At 40.8% G+C, this 22,128-nt stretch overlaps 1 protein-coding gene across 1 annotated transcript in view; it reads right to left on the bottom strand.

Moving 5' to 3' along the window:
* CPAMD8 (C3 and PZP like, alpha-2-macroglobulin domain containing 8) overlaps positions 1-22,128 on the bottom strand; it is a 104,605-nt gene that overhangs the window by 81,347 nt on the left and 1,130 nt on the right. The window contains exons 2-3 of the mRNA XM_018568215.1: positions 7,732-7,883; positions 5,453-5,475 (exon numbers count right to left, since the gene is read on the bottom strand). Coding sequence (XP_018423717.1) covers positions 5,453-5,475; positions 7,732-7,883 — 175 coding nt within the window. The remainder of the gene's footprint in view (positions 1-5,452; positions 5,476-7,731; positions 7,884-22,128) is intronic.

Raw genomic sequence — 22,128 nt, 5'->3', positions numbered from 1 at the left:
AAATACTTTTTTTAAAAATAGTTTTTTTTTCCAAACAAAAAAAAACGAAAAAAAAAAAAAGGTGCCAGGCCCAAACCGAAAAAAAAAATATTCTAACCTTTTCAAATTTTTAAACATATTTTATTTATTTATTTTTATTAATTATTTTAATTTGTTTTACTTTACTTTTAGGGGCTTTGGTGAAATATTAGGGGTCTAAACAGATCCCTGACATTTTCCTTTTAAAATCCTCAATCTCTTTTTCTGCATCCCCTGTTATAAATGAACAGGAAGCCTCTATACTGAGTGTTCCTGTTCATGCATAACTTGGTAAGATGGAGGAATTGATCAAAACTGGAGCAGACAGAATCTGGAGCAGTTGCCCATAGCAATCAATCAGCATCTCTCTTCAGTTTGCTCAGGTAAGATTTGAAAAATCTTGGTTGCAGTGCAAATCTGCTCCAGATTTTGTCTGTTCCAGTTTTGATAAATTACCCCCAGTATGTTTACCATGTCCACAATCATGAATGAACAGGAAGTGATGTAGATCACTTCCTATTCATCCATAATTGGGAACACAGTAAACATACTATGGTCCTCAATTATTTACAAACAGTCAGCGATCACTGTTCGCTGACCGCTTGTGCCCGCTCTCCATCCTGACTAGCTGTCACAGGAGGCTGAGTGAGTGGTGCTGGTCCTCTGACAGCTGAGTTCTCTGGCCGCTCACATTACAAGCTGGCTGCTCACATTGCTCTCCTCCCCCATATCGCTCGGCCTTCTGTGACAGTTTCTCTCCTCCCTGCTGGATGCTGCGCTGTGTCAGAGGGGACACAGAGCAGCGCACAGCGGGGAGGAGAGAAACCAGGCATGTACCGCAATTTCGTCCGAAAGATGACACTTTCTGCAATTTGCCAAAAGTGCCATTTTTGTCCGATATGTTTTCGGCGGCCGAAATTTCGGTGCATACCTACTTTTTAAGTATGCTGCATGAATAACAGACATATAGTGGGTGTTTCTCAAAGTTGACTACAAAAGTGGAAATACACTTTGAACATAGTTGCATAGAGAAGATGCAAGAAACTCAGGTTAACCCCTTCATGACTGAGGCCTTTTTTTCTTTTCTTTTTTTGCATCCACATTTTAGGCCTGAAAATTGCTTAAACCCCCCAAACATTATATATTTTCTGAAAGCCAAGACCCTATAGAATGAAATGGTGGCAGTTGCAAATTTTTATGTTGCACGATTTTAGCGCAACCCCTTATCAAACCCCAGAATTTACCGAAAAATGCACTTAAATGCCCCAAAACACAATAAAATACCTATGTTTTTAATGAACTATAAAAGATGAGGTTGCAACGCGTAAATAGATACCCAACATGCCCAGGTTAAAAATTGTGTGCGTCTGTGAAACGGCGGCAAGATTCAGTACCCCAATGGGGACATTTCAGAAAAGTTTTTTATTATCTTTGCCTTCCTGTCACGATGGCAGCATCAAAGGGACAGGAAGAGAAGGGAAATCTCTTCAATGGGGTCATAGAAAGAAATAAAAACCAGACAGAAAAGCAAGGTGACCCTGCCACTAATTTCCAATTTGAAATAAAGCAGTTCCCTGTAAAAAAGATTGCAAATACCTACCTCTCCTGCTGCCTGCTCCATTGATGAAGAATTGCCCCATGAAGTCTGCTAGGAAGCTGACACTGCTGAACGTGTCAATCTCCTTTGTCCCCCAAATCAATCACTGATTGCGCCGATCTCCATGTGACTACAGGACACAGTAGTGGCATTAATAGTGATGTCAGCAGAAGGAACATGTCAGTGCTGCAGGGCACACAGGAAATCTTTTTCCCACCAGACTTCGAGGGACGATTCCGCATCAATGGAGCAGAATTTGGTGGCTCTGGCAGCAGCAGAGGTAAGTATATCCAGCTTCTTTACTGTAAGCTGCTTTATTTTAATTTGGAGATTAGCCTCAGGGCAGCTTTAACTCTTTCTTGCTATAACCAAAACTATGGGGAAAATCTTACTTGGAGTTAGGCTTTAAAGAGACCCTCTCACCAACATAAAAATAAAGTATTTGAAATGCTTACTTGCAGTGTTTTTGCAGTGGGTCAAATGAAAGTATTGTGGACTTGTCCTAATGGATGGTAAATACCCTAATGTAGTAATAAGTGATATGAGAGAGATCAGTGAGTTTTGAGCATCTCCCAAAATAATAGGGCATCATCCGCTTATACTGTACATTTGTCTTCCATATCACCCTTTTTAAATCCCCCTATGTCCCTAGATGAACGGATAGCTATGGTCAGAGGCTCCACTGTCAGTGCATAAGTCGTAGTGACAGGGGGCACCCCAGCTGGGTTACCCTCACCAAAGGGAAATATTTAGAGAGCTTTTTATTGACTGGGACTCATGCCCTAGGAGATGCATATAAGAGTTGTATCTACTACTTAAACTTAGACCCCAAGTCGATCTCGTCCAGGACCCACCAGAGGTAGTTCCACTGACACTACCAAAAGCCTTAACAGTGTTTTTATTTACTTGCAATGTGCCTTTGAACTTGCTAGAAAAATTGACTAATTTCCTGACCATTCTTGCATGTCATAGCCCTCTCCTCTTCTTGAAATGTCTATCTACTCTATATGCTGGCCCAGCTCCAAGGCCCCTCCCTTTACCTATTTGCATATCATTTTCTGTAGCTGCCAGGGTAGGAGCAAAGGTAAACTCTATAGGGTGTGACTTGAGTGACATCCCTGAGTCTGCTTGGGCTGCTGACATTACATAATTATAAATCATACAATACTTTAAATGCAGATACAGTATAATCTTATGGAAAAAGATATACGTTGAAAGTTATGGTCTGGTGACAGGGTCTCTTTAAATAAGCAGATACACTGAGGCTTTTAGGAATGTTTTCTTAAGAGATATTACCTAGTAATTTCTGAAAAAAACAAACCAATCAAATTCAGGTTCACACTGTAAAAACTTTCAATATATCCATACTATTCCCTGGCTAAGTATCATAACACTAAATGGGTTAATGTGCACTGTACAAATTGCTCCATCATGTAGCTGACTCTCCTCTTTAAATGACTAATATGGGATACAGGCGTCCCCATGCTTACACGTGCTCTCTCATGGCTCTCATCCCGCCACCTACACACATTCGTGTCACATCTCACTGTATGCCTCTCCCTGTGCTCCGCGCCCTTCCACGGGGGAATACTTCAACCACAAAAAGCTGACAAATGGAAAATCTGATACTTGCTTCCATTTGTGTATTTATTTGTATTGCAGTCACTGTGTTAATTTACTTTCCAACGTAAAATAATAAAATAAATGCTGCTAAAAATAAAAATACAATCAGGCCTCATTTTTTCACATCTGCCATTTGTATGTTGCTGAAATGCTTTTGGTCCACAAGGGAAAAATAGAAGCGTTACATGTGAGAACTGAAGCCCCATTGCCTGTTCCTATTTTAACCAATGAACAGCAAGTTTATTCATGCTAACGTTCTAACAAAAATCAAGCACACAATTTAATGCAAATATACTTCAAATTTAATAAAAGGGAGACTGAAAAATGAATGAGATGACGAAAGATTAAATACAACCGGACCCTGGAGGGAGAATGTGGTCCATGGACCACATGGGCTACCAAATCTATGAGATAGTATATTGGGAAATGGTAGCCATGTGAAGCTGCGAAGGCTTCAGTTTTCTGCAAGCATTCCGCTGCAGTAAATATGACAATAATAACCTTGCTGATAATTAAGTCAACTGAGCCCCAGAAAGACTTTCCTGTACTATATGTATTACTGAGATGACATGCACAAGTAGAATACAGTTAACAGGCACACTTTTAGTGTTTAAAGGAGAACTATGAGGTGAGTGAAAATCACTCATCCTCATAGTTTGAGCCGGCGTGTGACAATGAAACTGTCACACGTCGGCTCAATAGATCGGGAAGTAAGCGAACACATACCGTCGATCACTTTTCAATCATCTCCCTGCAGAGAGCCGTGACTCTCAGTCACCACCCCCTGCTGGGATTCCACCCCTCCCTGCTCCGATCCTCCAGTGCTGACTGGAGGAACGGACGGTGGAGGGGATGGGTACAGCTGGCTCTGCCTCTAGATAGGCAGAGCCAGCTGTCACTCACACAGCTGGGTGGACCTCGACAGCATTGTCGGGATCCGTCCCGGCTTCCGCGGTCTAAGTATACGGCGAGCTGTAGCTCGCGATATACTGAGCCTTGGGCCCCCGGAGGACGCTAGTATAGACCCTTAAGAGAACAAAGGGGGGGAAAAATGACCCCATAGTTCTCTTTTAAGTAAAAGCCTATAATATATATCATATATATCCCAGAGAAAACAATAAGATTTAAGGTGTCCATAAAAAAAGTCAATTTGTTTTCCCTTTTGTCAAGCACAAAATGAAAATAAAAAACACAAAGAAAGCTAACATTAAAAGACCCATAGACCAAATTTAACACAAGGTAAGAATCTTGTTTTAGGTGGAACTCTTCAGAACATGCATGTCAAAAATATTTGAAACAGTGAACCAAACTGAATAGGTCTTCCAGGGGCTCAATTATGGGGATGATTTCTAAATCATCCACCAGCCCTATGCTGGGCGAACGCCATTCACGAGGCATTCACACCACTAGATAGAGCTGAGAAGCATAGGCATTTCCTATTGTATCCTATGTTATAAAAACTCTTCCAGTGGTTATTTAACATTATAGTAACAACTGTAACTCATTAAAACAATTCCTGAAGGATTTAGATACAAAATGATGTAAGATATTGTAGCCTTAATCAACTGGAAAACAAGTTCAAGTTAAAGTGACACTAAACTCAGGAGTTAAAATCTTAAAAATGCATTTAAGCCTCTTAACTATTAACAAAAATGTATTTTATGTGTGCATTATTTAACTGTAGATCCTCAAATCATCTCTGATGTGGTGCTCACACTGTCCTTTCTTCTGGATGGTGGCTACTTTTGTTCCCCATGGTCCCTGGGTGCATTGTAAAGCAGCCACTGCACCAAGTCCCCTCCCGTGATGAACTACAATAACAATACAAATTAGTAAACTAAATATGAGATTGTAGTCCATCACTGGAGTGAGCTTGGAGCGGTGGCTACTTTACAACACACACAGGAACCGTGGAGAACAAAAGTAGCCACCCTTCAGAAGGAAGGGTAGTGTTCGCACCAGTTCAGAAATGATTTGAGGATCTACAGCTGAATGTTATCCATCCTGGGAAAACCACAGCTACAGGGTGTTCACATAGGGGTTAGTGGGCTGAAGGAAGTGGAATATCCCTGTATGTGACAAAGGTTATTCATCAGTTTCCAATAAGTGTGTAATTTTCAACCAAAGCTTTATTGTTTAGGTTTGGGCAAACTGGGTTCACACCAAGCCCCTACAGATCCTTACACAGGAGTGCATCTGTGTTAATTAACTCACCTTGATCTTCACTGTGCCTTTGTCTGAAAGAGAAATAACATTTCTTGAGCAATAGGTTTCAAGTCAGAATAATTGTTTTCAAATACATACATTTACATATATCAAAATGTTCCTGCACTTTATTACAGAAGATAAGTACATGAAAAGTTTACCAAAGTATTACAGCAAAACCAAACTGTAATTGAAATGACTTTAGTTTTTAGAATGTGATTTATTGTAGAAAGCTATAATCTAAACGAAAAACAAAGACCTCATGCTGACTCAAGAAATTCCAGGTGTACCTTCATAGAATTCCTGTTGTCCGAGGAAACAGACTATACAACCCATGCTGTTCAAAGAATGCTTTGCAAGGGGGAGATGCCAGGAAAATCTCTTGCTTTTTTCATAATATAATTATATGTAAAGCCTTGTGTCTACTTGCACTCGGCTTTAAAGTGACATTAAAGGAGAACTATGAGGTGAGTGCTTTTCACTCACCTCATAGTTCTAGCCGACCTGTGACAATGAGACTGTCACAGGTCGGCTCAGTAGATCGGGAGGTGAGCGAACACATACCGGGTTCGCTCGCCTCTCGATCCTGTCACGGCTCTCTGCCGTGACAGGGGAGGGGCTGGATTCCCCTCTCCCCGCTCCGATCTGCCAGCGCTGACTGGCGGAACGGACGGGGGAGGGGGCGGGTACAGCTGGCTCTGCCTCTAGATAGGCAGAGCCAGCTGGCACTCACGCAGCTGGGCGGATCCCGTCATCTAAGTCGTGATCCGCTACGGCTGCGGCGTCTCAGTATAGCGCGAGCTGTAGCTCGCGGTATACTGAGCTTAGGGTAACGGGAGGACGCTAGTTTGTGTCCTCCTGTTACCCTAAGGAGAACTATGGGGAAAAACACTGACCCCATAGTTCTCCTTTAAAGTCACAAATTCTTCCACCCCATGCTGCTTTAAGGACTTACATTAAATGATGCCTCTTGATGCGATTAATCTTCTTCCTTCCACTTGTATTCAGCAGTCCCTCCAGCGCTGGTGCCGGTCTCTGACCCAGTGCAGTCTCTACCTGTCCCACGGTGTCTGTCTGACGTGCATGCTCCCGGCTGTGTGCATTCTGCTCCACTTTGTCTCTCTTCTTTGCCCCGCTGAAGATCTCTACTGCGCATGCGCCAGCCCCATCTACACGAAGCTTCAGATCTTCGATGGGAGCAAGTGGCAGAGACACAGGTACGTTTTTATTTTGGTAACTCTTTTAAATGTTTTTGCATATTTCTACTGCTTGCTAACAGTAAATACAGTGGTAATTCGGTTCGCGAACAGGAAGTTCGGCAAAACATTGCTTCTGTTCGCAAACTCCGCATCGGTTGACGAACAAAACCGCAGCCATATTCCCTGCTCTGACACATGGTCGTGACTTCCTCTAGTCGAGATCGCGGTCTGATCACTGTTGCAGTGCAGTAAAATAATTGGTAGTTAGGGCAGCTGGCAGGGGTGCTTTTTACTGGGAAATCATGCCAATAATAATATTTTTTTTAAAAAACATAACATTCATGTTTTCTACAAACCGCTAGCTTTGGTAGAAATTCATTGTTGTACTGTGTGATCATTTGGGGATAACTTTGAATATTTTTATTTATTAGAAAACATCTATAAGTTTGTACCTGGAAAGATGTTAATATATACACAGATAATACCCAATACAGTAGAAATATAAGCAATGGGCCCAATGGAGTAAAAATAAATGCACGAGAGCAGGGAGAAATAGAATTATTGTCAATTTAAAAGAGAAGTAAAGCCAAACCTGGTTTATATTTACTAATGTACTCCTGGGACTCAAAGTCAGCATATAGCAGCTACTGCCCCCTATATGCCGATAGCCCAGGGCCACGCTGCAGCCAGGAAGGATCTTGACAATATTGTTGGAATCCACCTGACTACCTGATTGACAGCTGGCTCTGCCTCTCTAGAGGCAGAGCCAGCTGTGACCGCCCCCTCGCCTGTCTGTCCCTTCAATGTGTGCTAGAGCAACATAGAGGGGAGGGGGAATCATTGTGGGAAGCCGTGACTGACAGTCAGTACTCTCTGCAGTGAAAAGACCATGAGCTGAGCAATCAGCGGTTCACAATCTCTCAGCTCTCAGTATAGAGCCAGCATCTGACAGCTGCAGTGTCACACGCCGGCTCAAAATATTGGAAAGAAGGGGTTAAATACATACGCTCATATGGTTTAGTAAATCAACTCTAACTGGTTATAATTGAAATGACCACTACAACAAACAGGTAAAAAACAAAAACTTACCCAATACTGACCCATGGCCAGCAGCCACTGTCTCCCCTTTAACCACAAGCTTTACCTGGACCTTGGTTTCAGCAGCTGTGTTAAAGATGGTTATACTCACTGCCTCTTCTACCCCAGAACGAAATACGGAGGGAGCTGCTATCAAATAGCCCCTAGGAAAAATAATCAAGATAAGACTACAGTTATAACAATCCGGGAAGTCTGATCAGTAGAAGCATTATCCTACCAATGCAACATGAGCTGTTACTGGGAAGGAATGACTGCAACATACACCTTTAGGACTTGTCTTTGCGTTGGGACTGCATTGGGCAGGTAAAAGGCCTTGCTTTTTTAGGGTCTGTTCACCCAATGCACTGCACTGGTGGGTGCTACAATGAAGTGATGCAGGTATACAATTTAAGCTCAGCACCACTTGTTATAACGTACTACCAAGTATATAGTTTAATTAAGTGTAATTTAAATAAACTACATAGCAGTGCATGTGTTATAGGCACAATAACATGCACCTACTTGTGTAAACGGGTCCTTAGCCCTCATTTACATTGGCAAATTGCATTTGTTATATTTAAATGCAGATTAAATTGATCTGAGAAGTGTAAACAAAATTTATACTGCCCAGCTCAATTATTATTATTATTCAGGAATTATATAGCGCCAACAGTTTTTCGCAGCACTTGAAATGAAGGAAGACAGTACAGTTACAATACAATTTCACTACAGGAGGGTTAGGAGGGCCCTACTCATGAGAGCTTACAATCTAGTCATTTTCTCCATGTGTTTAATCACATACACTATATTGCCAAAAGTATTGGGACGTCTGCCTTTACACGCACATGAACTTTAATGGCATCCAAGTCTTAGTCCGTAGGGTTCAATATTGAGTTGGCCCACCCTTTGCAGCTATAACAGCTTCAACTCTTCTGGGAGGGCCGTCCACAAAATTTCGGAGTGTGTCTATGGGAATTTTTGACCATTCTTCCAGAAGCGCGTTTGTGAGGTCAGGAACTGATGTTGGACGAGAAGGCCTGGTTCGGAGTCTCCGCTGTAATTCATGCCAAAGGTGTTCTATCGGGTTGAGGTCAGGACTCTGTGCAAGCCAGTCAAGTTCCTCCACCCCAAACTCGCTCATCCATATCTTTATGGACCTTGCTTTGTGCACTGGTGCGCAGTCATGTTATAACAGGAAGGGGCCATCCCCAAACTGTTCCCACAAAGTTGGGAGCATGAAATTGTGCAAAATGTCTTGGTATGCTGATGCCTGAAGAGTTACCTTCACTGGAACTAAGGGTCCAAGCCCGACCCCTGAAAAACAACCCCCCACCATAATCCCCCCTCCACCAAACTTTACACTTGGCACAATGCAAGCATGCAAGTACCATTCTCCAGGCAACTACCAAACCCAGACACGTCCATCAGACTGCCAGACAGAGAAGCGTGATTCGTCACTCCAGAGAACACGTCTCCACTTCTCTAGAGCCCAGTGGCGGCGTGCTTTACACCACTGCATCCGACGCTTTGCATTGCACTTGGTGATGTAAGGCTTGGATTCAGCTGCTCAGTCATGGAAACCCATTCCATGAAGCTCTCTACGCACTGTTGTTGTGCCAACCTGAAGGTCACACGAAGTTTGGAGGTCGGTAGCTATTGACTCTGCAGACAGTTGGTGACTTCTGCGCACTGTACACTTCAGCATGCTCTGACCCTGCTCTGTCATTTTACGTGGCCCTTCACTTTGTGGCTGAGATGCTGTTGTTCCCAGTTGCTTCCACTTTGTTATAACACCACTGACCGGTTGACCGTGGAATTTTTAGTAGCAAGGCAATTTCACGGAACACCTGAATCCAATGATTTGGATGTCCCAATACTTTTGGCAATATAGTATATATAATCTGCCACTGGATGCAAAGATTTATTTTATTTTCTTTATTTTCTCCATAAAGAGGACCTGTCACATATTTTGCTACCACATAAGGGGGGTTTATTAGCCCCCGTATGTGATAACAATAAAGTTTAGTGGGAAAAAAAAAGGAAAAAATAATTTAACTCCCCCCCAAAAAAAATTAAAATAATTCATTTCAGTACAGCGTTGCATGACGGAATAAACGTCAGTCAAAGTACTGCAGCGCTAAACACTGAAAAATGGCCTGGCCAGGAAGGGGGTCTAAACACCTGGTCTTGAAGTGGTTAAACATGGCTGACCTGAATGCACCTGAAATAAATTATATAAATTTACATTTATTAAATGTCCTATAAATACATATAAATGCATATAATCACATGCCCATGTGATTGAGGCTTTTGCTAGACCAAAGAATTTTCACATTAGACTTTACTATGGCATAAAAAGAGTAATTCAGGGCAAAGTTCTCACCAGTCTTTAGATGTATTGGCTGCATTAGTTTTCATTTTTCAGGGCTGTATTGCATTTTTAACTTTTCTGCAAAAAACAAAATTCCTGACCTTGGGTGGTAACGCTTACTCGCTGTACTGTATCTATGGAGAAGCAGTTTTGTCACGCTAGGGACAGGAAGTATGTAAACACTACAGAATTCCTCCCTTCCATAGCACAGGGGGGGGGGGGGTTCTATAGCCCACAGAGGAGGACTGGGCATGGCTGATAATATTGGTTGAAATGTCAGGGCAGCACAGGCAAAATGCATGGGAAGTTAAGAGCTTGCTAGATTTCTAAAGGGATCAACAGTTAATTTTCTGTACTTGCAGTATTTTTAAAGAGACAAAATAAGGGAAAATGTGCATATTTTTAGAGAAATTTACCCAATATATATTTTTTCTATGTTGTCCTGACATATACTTTAACTGCGTGACTCCTCACTTTTGCCCTACAACTTTAATTTTTTCTTGGAACATGCATTTTAGATTTTTATATTCGAAATTAAGAGCTCCTGATAATGAACTGTTGTAGCATTGGAGATTGAAAATAAGGTACGAGTAATAATATGGACACCGGCACTCCAAATTGCTGTACAGATGCATCTATTTATTGACAGATATGCAGCATGTCACATAAATTGCAACATTTCGGGGTCTCGCAGGATCCCCCTTCTTCAGGCTGTGCCAGTGTCCATATTATTACTCTTACCTGAGGACAGCTGCCATCCGTTATCACCGCAGCACCCATCTGTTTTACATGGAGAAAAGTGGTTAGGAGTGTCAGTGCGATGGGTTCATGGACTAACAGTTGAAAATAAGGTTCAACGCCTGCAGATTTTCTACTGTTGATTACTTGGCAAAGGCAGTATAAATTTTAAACATAAAATCCAATAGTACATTCTTTCAATTTGTTCTATAGCCTATAACACTGTGATCTGACCGCACATATGAAATTCCATGTTTATCATCCAATCCTTGTACTATCTCAATAAAGCTGCCAAGTATTTCAATGCCACTGTGAACTAGGGGTTGTTAGTTTATTTCTTATGTTGGGAAATGTTTTCTTTATATACATAGTCCACCATCCTATATCACATTATTGCTAAGGTCAGCCCTATCATCATCATTATCAAGTCATCCTCTTAGAAGGTTATAAATCAATGTCACTTTGCATTTAAATTCGTGTCAGAAGAAGTTCCCAAAGACAAGAAATGTGATCCTTGGATGTCATTTCTGGACTTGGTGACTCTAATGTGTATGTAAAGTGGTAAACATGATGTGTTTTTGCAATGTAGCAGCCCTGCCAAGGTTGGAGTCCTGCTAGCCTACATTTAGTGGGCAGCTAGGCTGTAGCCAGGTCTGACTGTTATTGTTTTATGTGTTCATTGGGTTTCCCCCAGGTCTAAAGCACTTTTTGCAAATGATGGTTATTGGGTAGCTTTCTCCAGTAGATAGAGTAAAAAGATACAATGTTAGGGGTTATGAATATTTGTACACTGGTCAATCACCAAGTAATGTGTGCTGGAAAAGGAGATAAAATGTGAGGAGCTCTACTAGGTCTGCCTCCCAGGCAAAGCCCAGATAGAAGTTTCACTGTGAGGAGCTATTTTGCCTCTAAAGTCTGCTGTCTGAGAAGGGAACAGTTCCAGTGCCCAAGTCCCAAGGGTTGGGAATGGCCATATGATAGGGCCCGGAAGATAGAAAGGTGGCTAGAAAAGGGGAGCACCTTCAGAAAGCTTGTTCAATCCATTGCTGGTCTCAGCTTAAAGGCACACATTGAAGAATTACTGTTTCTGCTTAATGTAGAATTATGAGGAGAGTGATTTCCATTCATCCCCATAATTAGAGCCGACTTGTGACATTGAAGCTCTCACACGTCGGCTCAATAGATCGGGAACTAATCAATCACATACCACTGATCGCTCAGTTCACGAGCAGTGACTGTTAGTCATCGCTCCCCGCAAGGATTCCCCCCTCCCCTCTCTTCGTTCCTCCAGTGCTGAATGGAGTGATGAACAGGGGAGGGGGCACACATAGGGGAGGGGACGGGCACCCAGTCTTGGTCTGTGACCCTAAAGAGAACTATGGCCACAAAAGGTTGGGTCATAGTTCTCTTTTAAATGCACACACTTGGCCAGTGAGAGGGGGTTGAAGTTATTTATCTATTTGATCAAAGGGATTTTGTCCCTCTCTCTCCTGGACTTCGAGCCAATAAACCATGCAAGTAAAGATTCACTAAGGGAACGTCAATCATTCGGTCATCGCTGGTGGGTAGGTGAGTGCTTTGGGACAGCAGTAGGCCAGATTACCAACAAAGAGAAGGGCCCGTAAAATCCAGTGGCTCATTCAGAGTTGGTTGCTACAACAACATTGACTAAGTGGTCTAAAATGCCCCTTGTAAAATTAAAAAAAAATTGTTCATCTTAGCTGGAAATTGTCAACTAATTTCCAACTTTTTATTTATTATAGTGCAAATGTCCATGCTTGAGATGATAAAAGCTTTCAGCTGATGTGCATTACCAGGTTTGAATAGCAGGGAGTTGTGGAAATGGCTATAATAAAAGGTATGTTTCAGACTGACACCCTGCCTGCTTAGGTTTTGCAGTTCTGTTGGCGGAAGAGTGTACAGTGTGCCTGCTGTTCACCCAGTCTTGGTCTGCAAGCCAGGAACCAAGCTACTAGCAAGAATAGAGTGACAATGCACCCTTATCGTCTACTCATTTGTTTTAGGTGTACTAACACAAATTGTCTATTTCAATTAGATTTTCTCCCTCTTCCATGAGACTCTACATTCAGCTTCTGGGTGCCTTCAGTCCACCAGGGTAGGAGAAGACCAGTCCCTGTTTACAGCAGGGCTGGAATGTGAGAGGAAAAAGCAGTACAAGAGGTCAATAAGCTCATGTGCTAACAAGAAGCATGCTGATAGGAGTAAGCAGAGTGACAGAGAAATGAGCTAATCATTGTGCTGCTTCTCCTCTCACTGTCCATTCATATTCTAGAGCAATTCAGGATGACCTGGAATCAAAGCTGAGTTAAGAAGTTGAATGACGCTGGCTACAGCCTGAGGGACATCTAGTGGTAGAGAAAAGTACTGCAGGAGAAATCTCTGGAAGCTGAAGCAAAACATTGCAGCTACAGCTGGTTTTGTTATTTTAACTTAAAATGGGCTATTTGTTTTAATCTTTTGAATCTTTTTTTAATCCAATTCTGCTTTAAATTCTGTTATCCACTGCAGCCAATCTAACTTGTAATTACTTTAGCAAAGTGAATTCTGCTGCTACTGATTGCTACTCTTAGGAAATAAGCATTAAGAAAAAGGATTGTTAATTGAACAGGGCAAGAAACAAAAATATACAAAATGTGTACAGAGAAGCTCTCGAAACTAGTGGAAAATGTTTTCAGAAGTATTATTAACCACCAGAAAGCTAGATACAGAAATGCTGGAAAAAACACACAAAAATATTAAAAAAGGCAAGCAAGCAATTATGTGTGGAATTCCTAAACAGTTATTTCCATCATTCTTTAAGGTATTTTTGTTTCCTTGCCAAAACCCACATGAAACAGCATGATGGATTCTGATGACTATAATTAGGTAGTGAGAAGATTTTGTTCAAAGCCTGGCTATGAGTTAGCATTAACTTAACATTCTGCCAACAGAACAAGGCATTTGGGAAATATATTTTCACCTGTAAGCATACCTCCCAACCTTCTAAGCTAAGAAAGAGGGACACCTTTTAGTACAAAGTATGTTTGCAAAGAAGACAGCCTTAGCATGCCCCCAATAAAGAATTAATACGTAAATAATGACTTTTTTCTTAATTTAATTTTTATTTTTTATTTAAATAATTTAGAGGTTAGATGATAGGCTTAATGCAGTCCAATACACCTGATTTACAGTTAAAGGGAGACTAAATGAAACCGTTTTTAAGCAATTTTAAATGCTGACGAAATCACTTACAATGGATGCTGCTCCTTAATGTTTAAAAGTTTTAGTTTCCTGCAGAATCAGCTGCTCCCCTGAGCACTGGGCTTGCTATCTTGTTTTAGGGTGGCTTCTTTCCCTTGCAGGGTCCTATGGGGTCACCCTTGTGTGTTCTATTAAGCTGTGTGTGTCTCCACAAACATACAGTAAGGCAAGCCATACCCCTGCTCCTCCCTCCCATGGAATCCTAAAAAGTATTTTTTTCATTAATTATCTTGCTAACAGGGTAAATTGATTGGGATAGTGGCTTCCAAGTAGATATGTCATAGTTCCAAATGTTCTCCATTTTGGTTATCTTGCTAACAGGGTAAATTGATTGGGATAGTGGCTTCCAAGTAGATATGTCATAGTTCCAAAAGTTCTCCATTTTGGTAAGTATGTAACTGGCCTGATAAAGCTGTCTGTGAAGGGTCTGATTTTTCATAGTAAACTATGGGATCTGCCTACTTGCACCACAAATGTGATTGAGTTATTTCCCCTGAGCACATAAATTCTATCAGGCAGTGTATAGTCATTTGTGTAATCTATGAAAAATATTTCCTTAGGTATGATGGATTATCTATTATGAGCCTCTATGAATCTCAGTTTACTTTACTTTACATTTGGTTTAAGCAGCTCAAAGTTATACTGCTCAAGGCAAGTCTAAATCAGGCCTGATTGAACTCAAATACCTGACTCTAATATACTACCAGTTATTCCGGTATTATTCAGTTGACGTTGCCATGAGAAAAACATGGCGGATGCCACTGTTAAACTCTTGTTTGAGAATGTTAGTTCCCTGGCTGTCATGCTGAAGTTTTGGCTTCAATACTTTATGAGCAGAAATAATATAGACATAAGGCCTTCTGGCACTTATTTGACACTCATTTATAGCATTCTAGGCCAAGGTCAGAGACTTCCGAAAGCATTGAAGCCAAATCATCAGCATGGCAGCCATGGAACTAAAATTTTCAATCAAAAGTTTAACAGTAGCAGCACATACTTTGGTGGTGTACTAAGTCTTTATAAGGCCTCAGATGGCACTCATGGATGCTTGGTGAGGGGGCAATACTGAGCCTAGATTTTCCATACCAGGCACTTCTTCCTCTCTGCAGTAAGTAATGCTGAGTCTGATAAAATCAATGTTACTGAGCTCCCTGTTTGGCCACTACACCTGTCACAAAGGCAAATGCAGCAGTTGAGTCTCTTTGAGACCTTGTTAGCTGAACTACTTCGACTCAGGGATGGATACAGCCTGGTGCCACATGATGTCTGGTTACCATGGCAATTTGATGTCTGCTTGGTGGACCAGTAGACTTGGTGGTTGGATATGTATATTCCTGGACCCACGTGGATTCATGTTACTTGGGACCATTGTGTAGCACCTGTAAGTGATGTTCATACATTCATATGATCACTGTATATATAAACTAGGCACGCAAGGCCATCGTTGCCAGGGGGAAGGGCTGGCATGGCCCTGCAGGCAAGGAACTAACATTCTTAAAATGGAGGTCAGCAATGGAAGTGACTACTGAAGCCAAAACACAGCCACTCAACTACCGTGTTTAAAAGAGGGCCAACGATTGTAGACCCCATACTTTTCTCATGACAGGTTCACTTTAAAACAAGGTCACAATATCATTTTCACACCTATGTCATTTAAGTATTTTCTGCACCTTGAAAAAAGGCACAGAAACGTTACTGGTGTTTTCTCTTTTAGGTTTATTTCCTGCGGTGAATGAATGGGCACGGTTTTCGAGTATACTACTAGATATAAGCCATCATGGGAACAAAAAAAAGTCAATGAAAAAATGTGTTCTTCTTGGGAACGATATCTTATCCATTAACATTTACCTTCTTCTTAACTACTGAATTAATTTTAATTCACTAGCTTGCCAGTTCCTTAAGAAGATGGCCAAGAAAGAAACAGTTAAAACATAATTTCTAAGACCAAACCACCTGAAGAGTGACAGGACTTATTAAAGCGCAGATCCTGCCAGCTAGTGTAATTAACTCTGATTGTTAAGAACTACAAAAAAATGACCCGCACAGCTCACAGAAGAAAAATATGTCAGCTATGCACACAAAATACTTTTAGAAGTTCTTCTCCAGTACAAACATTGATTGTAGTAATGCTCCACCAGAGTGACCAATATGCAGCTTTGAGAACTTTCCTGCCAGTCTTACATAGCTGAAGTGAATTGTGGTTGTGTTCAGTACTCGGAATTACTGAATATCACATTGTTTTCAGGCTGTCCAAACACAAGGAATGTTAATACAGTGACCATGCAAAAATACTAGGCAGCCATTGAGTGATGACATTGTGTGAGGACAACAGTACAGCTTGCCAAATTTGAATTTGCAAAAACAAAAATGATGTTTAGCAGCAGAGTATTTAGGGGGGAAAAAATAAAAAGGAAAAAAAAGCCTATGGCATACTAAATAAAAAATATTGTATAGATAAATTCATAAAACAGGCAGATCCAGCTCAGTTTTGGTCTATGTAAGGTCATCTTTCTACTTCCTCGACTTGTCCCAGACTGTTACTGCCTTACATAATTTTGCATCTGATCATTTTAAGAATTATCTCCCCTTTTATTAAGGTTAAACTACAATAACCGAATGCACAAAATAAGTTATGAAATATTATTTTTAATTTTGTACATTTAATAACTGACAGGCCATTCAGTAGTGTGTTTTTTCTACAGTTACTATAAGAAAGTGTGGTCTTTAACAGAATACCTTTGACGACTAAAGCAGTTTTATCAAACAATTTGCTGCTTGTTTTTTTTTTGTAGAACATGTCCATCATAGGGATTCAAAAAGAGAGATAAAATTGAGATACCTTCTTACTTAGGGCTAGTTCACACCAGATGCAGTTGTGATGCAGTCCGTTCCGTTTGACAGCTGCATCAAAATCGCATCACAATTCTTTTCTATGGGATTTCTGGTGCTCTTTTCACACCAGTGCAGTCCGTCCCGATGCATTCAGAAAAATACTACTTCCTTCATTTTAGCTGCACCTGATCGCATCAAAATGCGTCAAAAACACATGCAAAGGTACCTAAAAGCCCATATTTTAAGCTAAATTCTTTTTTTTTAAATGCGTCAATAGCTGTAAAATCACGGCAAAACACATCACACTTCAGATCCACAGACACACGCAGTTCTGGTGTAAACTAGCCCTTACTGTCCCAATACAATGTCCTTTATATCATGGGTTTATGTGGGGCTGATGGTTGGCTCAGAGCCAGTGCTTCCCATCATGTTCTGATACAGTATATCATTGGCATTTAGTGACTGTTCAATGTTAGTTCATTTCAAAACTCTGACCCAGAGCCAGGGGTTGTGCTACTTATTTGTGACCCTAAGCAGATTACTACCTTTAGCACTTTGGAAGATATACTGAAATCAAGCAGTGACATGAAGGGGGCACTACTGTGTTTCAAGTTCCCCTGGCTACAAGCCTAGCATCACCCACAAAAGACAAGTAAGGGACCTTGTATGTTAATAATTAGTTATAAGCCCCATCAGTTGCAGCAGAGGTATTCTCTGCCTCGCAGCTACACCTCACAAATGCCCCTATCGCAACTGATTGGGCTGGGAGGATGGGGGTGTTGGTTACAGTCTTGAGAGGGCTTGGGTGAACTAGGGGGAACTGGGTTGGCACTAAGCCCCAGCTTATCACTATTGAAACTATATATAGTTGAGAATATAAAAAGAACCAGGGCAATGAGTCCCTGAACATGTATTTCTGTCCCTTCTGCTTTTACACATCACTTCCACATTCAGAGATCGCAGGGGAGATCAGAGGGAGGACATGTGCTGATCTCCCTCTGATCTCAGTATATAGAGCCGCAGTGCCGGTCCCGGGCGGCAGAGGGCGGGGGGGACGCACACTGCAACACAACATACAAGCACTTGTATGTAAACAGCCATCGTCAGCTGTTTAAATTGCAGACAGTTCCCCATGTACGCTCGTGCGTACATGGGGCGGAGCACAAAAGTGGGAGAGGACGTTTTAAAACATCCACCCGCATTCAAGAGTCTCCCTCTGGCCGATTAATTACAACAACTGGAGGGGAAGTGGTTAATTCAGCACACATTATAAAGCTGGTAAACAAAGAGAAAGGATGACCCAGAGTGGAGCAGGTTACGTGGCATGGAAGCTACTGGAGAACATTTAACAAAAGCAAGACTTTTGCCACATATGTTCTTATTGTTGCTATATTTGTACTTAAAGAGACCCTGTCAGTGATCATCAGATAGAGCTCTTTCAAAACTCAGTAAGTGCTTAAGGATTGTTACCCTTTCCCTATAGAATGCAAAACAATAATTTCGGTGCACAGGCTCTGACGTCTAGCAACTAGTAGTTCAGGACACTAGCCTATGCAGGTTTAGCAATGTTGTTATCTTCTGTCATATCCTGCTTGTATAAATGAACAATTTTTCTGTCAATGTAGTGGGGAAAAATTAATCATCCAAAATGAATATCCTTGGAACTTTGACTATTGCTTTCTTAAAGCTGAACTTCGGGTTAAGTAAATATTGTTTGCATACAAGAGTCATGTGTTTTTTTTTTCTTTTTTATTAGGCTATTGGCAGCTATTGCAGAATATACTTATATGAAAGTTTTTGTGCCCAAGGTTCAGCTTAAAGATAAGGAAAGTACAAGTGGTGTCTGCTTTCTAGGCCAAAATAATCAAGCATGTTCATGCCACAGCAGTTCTAATGAAGGAACCATCTCATGTCTATGGCTAACCTTAAACTAACCACACAAATTACAATCAGATTGTACAATCTCCTTTAAATTAGAAATGGCTGTGCAGCGTGAGGGCCTGCAGAAGTGGATATAAACTGACAGATGGATTAGCTTGGTCCTTGCACTACACAGATGTATGTTAATATAAAGCAGATTGTACAATCAGAGTATACTCAGATTGTGGCCAGCTTTGGACTGTTACTTATTATTTTCTCCTATAATGTTTCTAATAATATACATTGTAATGTACACTTTGTTTCAGCTAGGCAATGTGACATACTTTTGTGCCTATAAAACAGCAATGAACCAGCACACTACATAAATGCCAACACACAGTGTGATATTGCTCATCCCTGTATGTTGGCATATTTTCTACAGATCACATCTCTGTGTGATCTATCTTCCAGTGCTATGCCAGAAGTTATTTCACATAACCATTATTGAAGTTACATGTGTAAATGAATTAGAAATGTAATCATGTCTACTGTTCCAAGTGACAGAAAATTAAATAACAGGGGTAACATAAGAGTTGGTGAATTTCATCGAGCTGTACAGATAAAGGAAAATAAAGGTAGCAGAAAAGTATGCCCTGACCTCTTGAATTGGGTACATTCCTTGAAAGACAGTCCTGAAAATGTACTGATAGTCCAGATCAGCCATTCTCAATCAGGTTTCCATGTTAACCTAGAGTTCTTCCAGAGGTTGATAGGTTCCTTGAACTGTGGCTGATTGAACTCATTTTTGACAGTGGCATAGTTTGTGGTCCACGCCACTTTGCAGAGCAAGCTGCATTAACCCAATAATCTTTTCAGCTGCCTGTAAGGATGACATTCTGGCCTCCACTGTAAGGAAGGGGGGCATTATTTCCACTAGCCAGCAATGAAATGGGCATTTCCCCACTGACCATTAATGTAAGAGGCATTCTTCCCACTAGCCACCAATGTAAGGGGGCATCTTTCCCACTGACCTCTAATGTGAGGTACATTTTTTCCAGTAACTACCACTGTAACGGGCAATCTTCCCACTAGCTACCAATGTAACAGGCATTTTTTTCCACCAGCCCCTAATGTAAGGGGCATTTTCCCACTAACCACCAATAAATTGGTTTTAGAAAGGGTTCCCCGAGACCTGAAAATTATTTAATGGGTTCCCCTGGGGTAAAAGGGTGGGAAAGGCTGGTCCGCATACTATAAAGGAGATATACAACAACATCCACAAATGGTTGGATAAAACTATTATCCTACCTAGATTTTCTCCAGAGGTTGCTAGGGGTTCCTTGAGCTGTGGCTGATTGGCCTCCTTTTTTGATGGTGACTGTATACTTTCGGGTCATTGCCACTTGCCAGGGCCAGCTGCATGAATGCAATGATCTTTTTGGCTGTCTGTATGGATGACATCCTGACCACCACTGTAAGGGGGACATTCTTCCCACTAGCCACCATTGTAAGCAGCATTTTTCCCACTGACCATCAATGTAAGGGGACATTCTTTGCACTAGTCATGTTAGAACTCTTTCAACTGATAATCAATTAATTTACTTTAGCAAGGTCTCTCCAAGGGGGTAAAAAAGTAGAAAAAGGCTGGTAAAAAAAAAACTATGAAAGAATTTTGCAGCACTTTCCTTTTTAAATGTAGCATTACCATGTAAAAATATAATCATTCTGTATGTACATATACAACTACGAATACTACATCCAGATATGGTGGCTTAAAACTATTTCACTTGAATTCCTTTCTGCCATTCTAATTTCCTTGTTTGTTATGTAACTAGTATAGCATAAACTGATTATCCTGATACAACTGAAATAAGTAAACATGCATGATATTAAGTACAGTGGTACCTCGGTTCACGAACGCTTCTGTTCGCGAACAACTCGATTAGCTAACAGGAAGTTTGGTAAAATTTTGCTTCCGTTCGCGAACTCAGCATCGTGTGACGAACACAACCGCAGCCATCTTCCCTGCTTCCTCTAGTCGTGGCTTCCTCTAGTCGAGATTGCGGTCTGATCACAGTTTGATTTGGTTCACGAACAATTCAGTTCGCGACCAGAATCGCGGAATGAAATAAATTTGTGAACCGAGGTACCACTATATGGTAGTTGATTATTATTATGCAGTGATCAGTCTTGTTGAGTTTATAGTAGGTGGTTATTATTATGCAGTGATCAGTCTTCTTCAGTATATACAGTAGAAGTTGATTATGATTATTATTAATATTATTATGCATTGCTCAATCTACTTGAGCTTATAGTAGGTGGTGATTATTATTATACAGTGATCAGTCTTGTGTTGAGTATATAGTAAGTGATTCGTATTATACAGTGATCAGTCTTACGGAGTACGATAGGTGATTATTACTATACAATTGTAAGTCTTTTGAGTATATGGTAGGTAATTATTATTAAACAGTGATCAGCCTTCCAGAAATAGCCACAATCCAAGTGTCTTCACCAAAAAAAAAAAGTCTTCATTTATGGAGCAAATACATACTGTTAAGTTCATGTCCATGTATGCGCAACCTCTAACGCGTTTCACCATTCCAACTTACTCTCTATGAGTAAGCCGGTATGGTGAAACACTGTAGAGGTAGAGCATACATGGGGGAACTTTACAGTATGTATTTGCTCCATAAATAAACACTTTTATTTTTGGTGAAGACCCTTTGGAGTGCGGCTATTTCTAAATTTAGGTGTTATAGGCAATGACGCACTTGTTTGCCTGCAACTGGGATGTAATCACAGTGCGAGCCAGTTTGGGAATCTGAGCAGTGTTTGCTGTGAATTATACATTTACAGTGATCAGTCTTCTTAAGTATAAAGAAAGTGAGAATATAGTTAGTGATCGTTATTATTATTATTATACAGTGATCAGTTTTGTTGAGTAATTCCTAGGTGATATTTAATAAACAGTGATCAGCCTAGCCGAGTATGCAGTAGGTGATCATTATTAAACAGTAATCAATCTTGCTGCATCACTAATTTGTCAGAAGAATGTTGAATTCTTTCCCACCTCCAAGTGATTATTATTATTATTGTACAGTGATCAGTCTTGTTCAGTATATAGTATGTGATATTTATTAAACAGTGATCAGCCTTGCTCAGTATGTAATATGTTATTATTATACAGTGATCAGTCTTGTTAGGTGAATATTATTAAACAGTGATCAGCCTTGTGGAGTATATAGTAAGTGATGATTATTATACAGTGATCAGCCTTCTGGAGTATATTGTAGGTGATATTTATTAAACAGTGATCAGATTATTGAGTTTATAATAAGTGATTA

This window comes from Nanorana parkeri, unplaced genomic scaffold (assembly GCF_000935625.1).
Source record: "Nanorana parkeri isolate BGI_ZX_2015 unplaced genomic scaffold, ASM93562v1 scaffold1154, whole genome shotgun sequence".
NCBI classification, from domain to species: domain Eukaryota; kingdom Metazoa; phylum Chordata; class Amphibia; order Anura; family Dicroglossidae; genus Nanorana; species Nanorana parkeri.
Note: the sequence above shows the minus strand (reverse complement) of the source record. Positions and strands in the feature narration are given on the sequence as shown.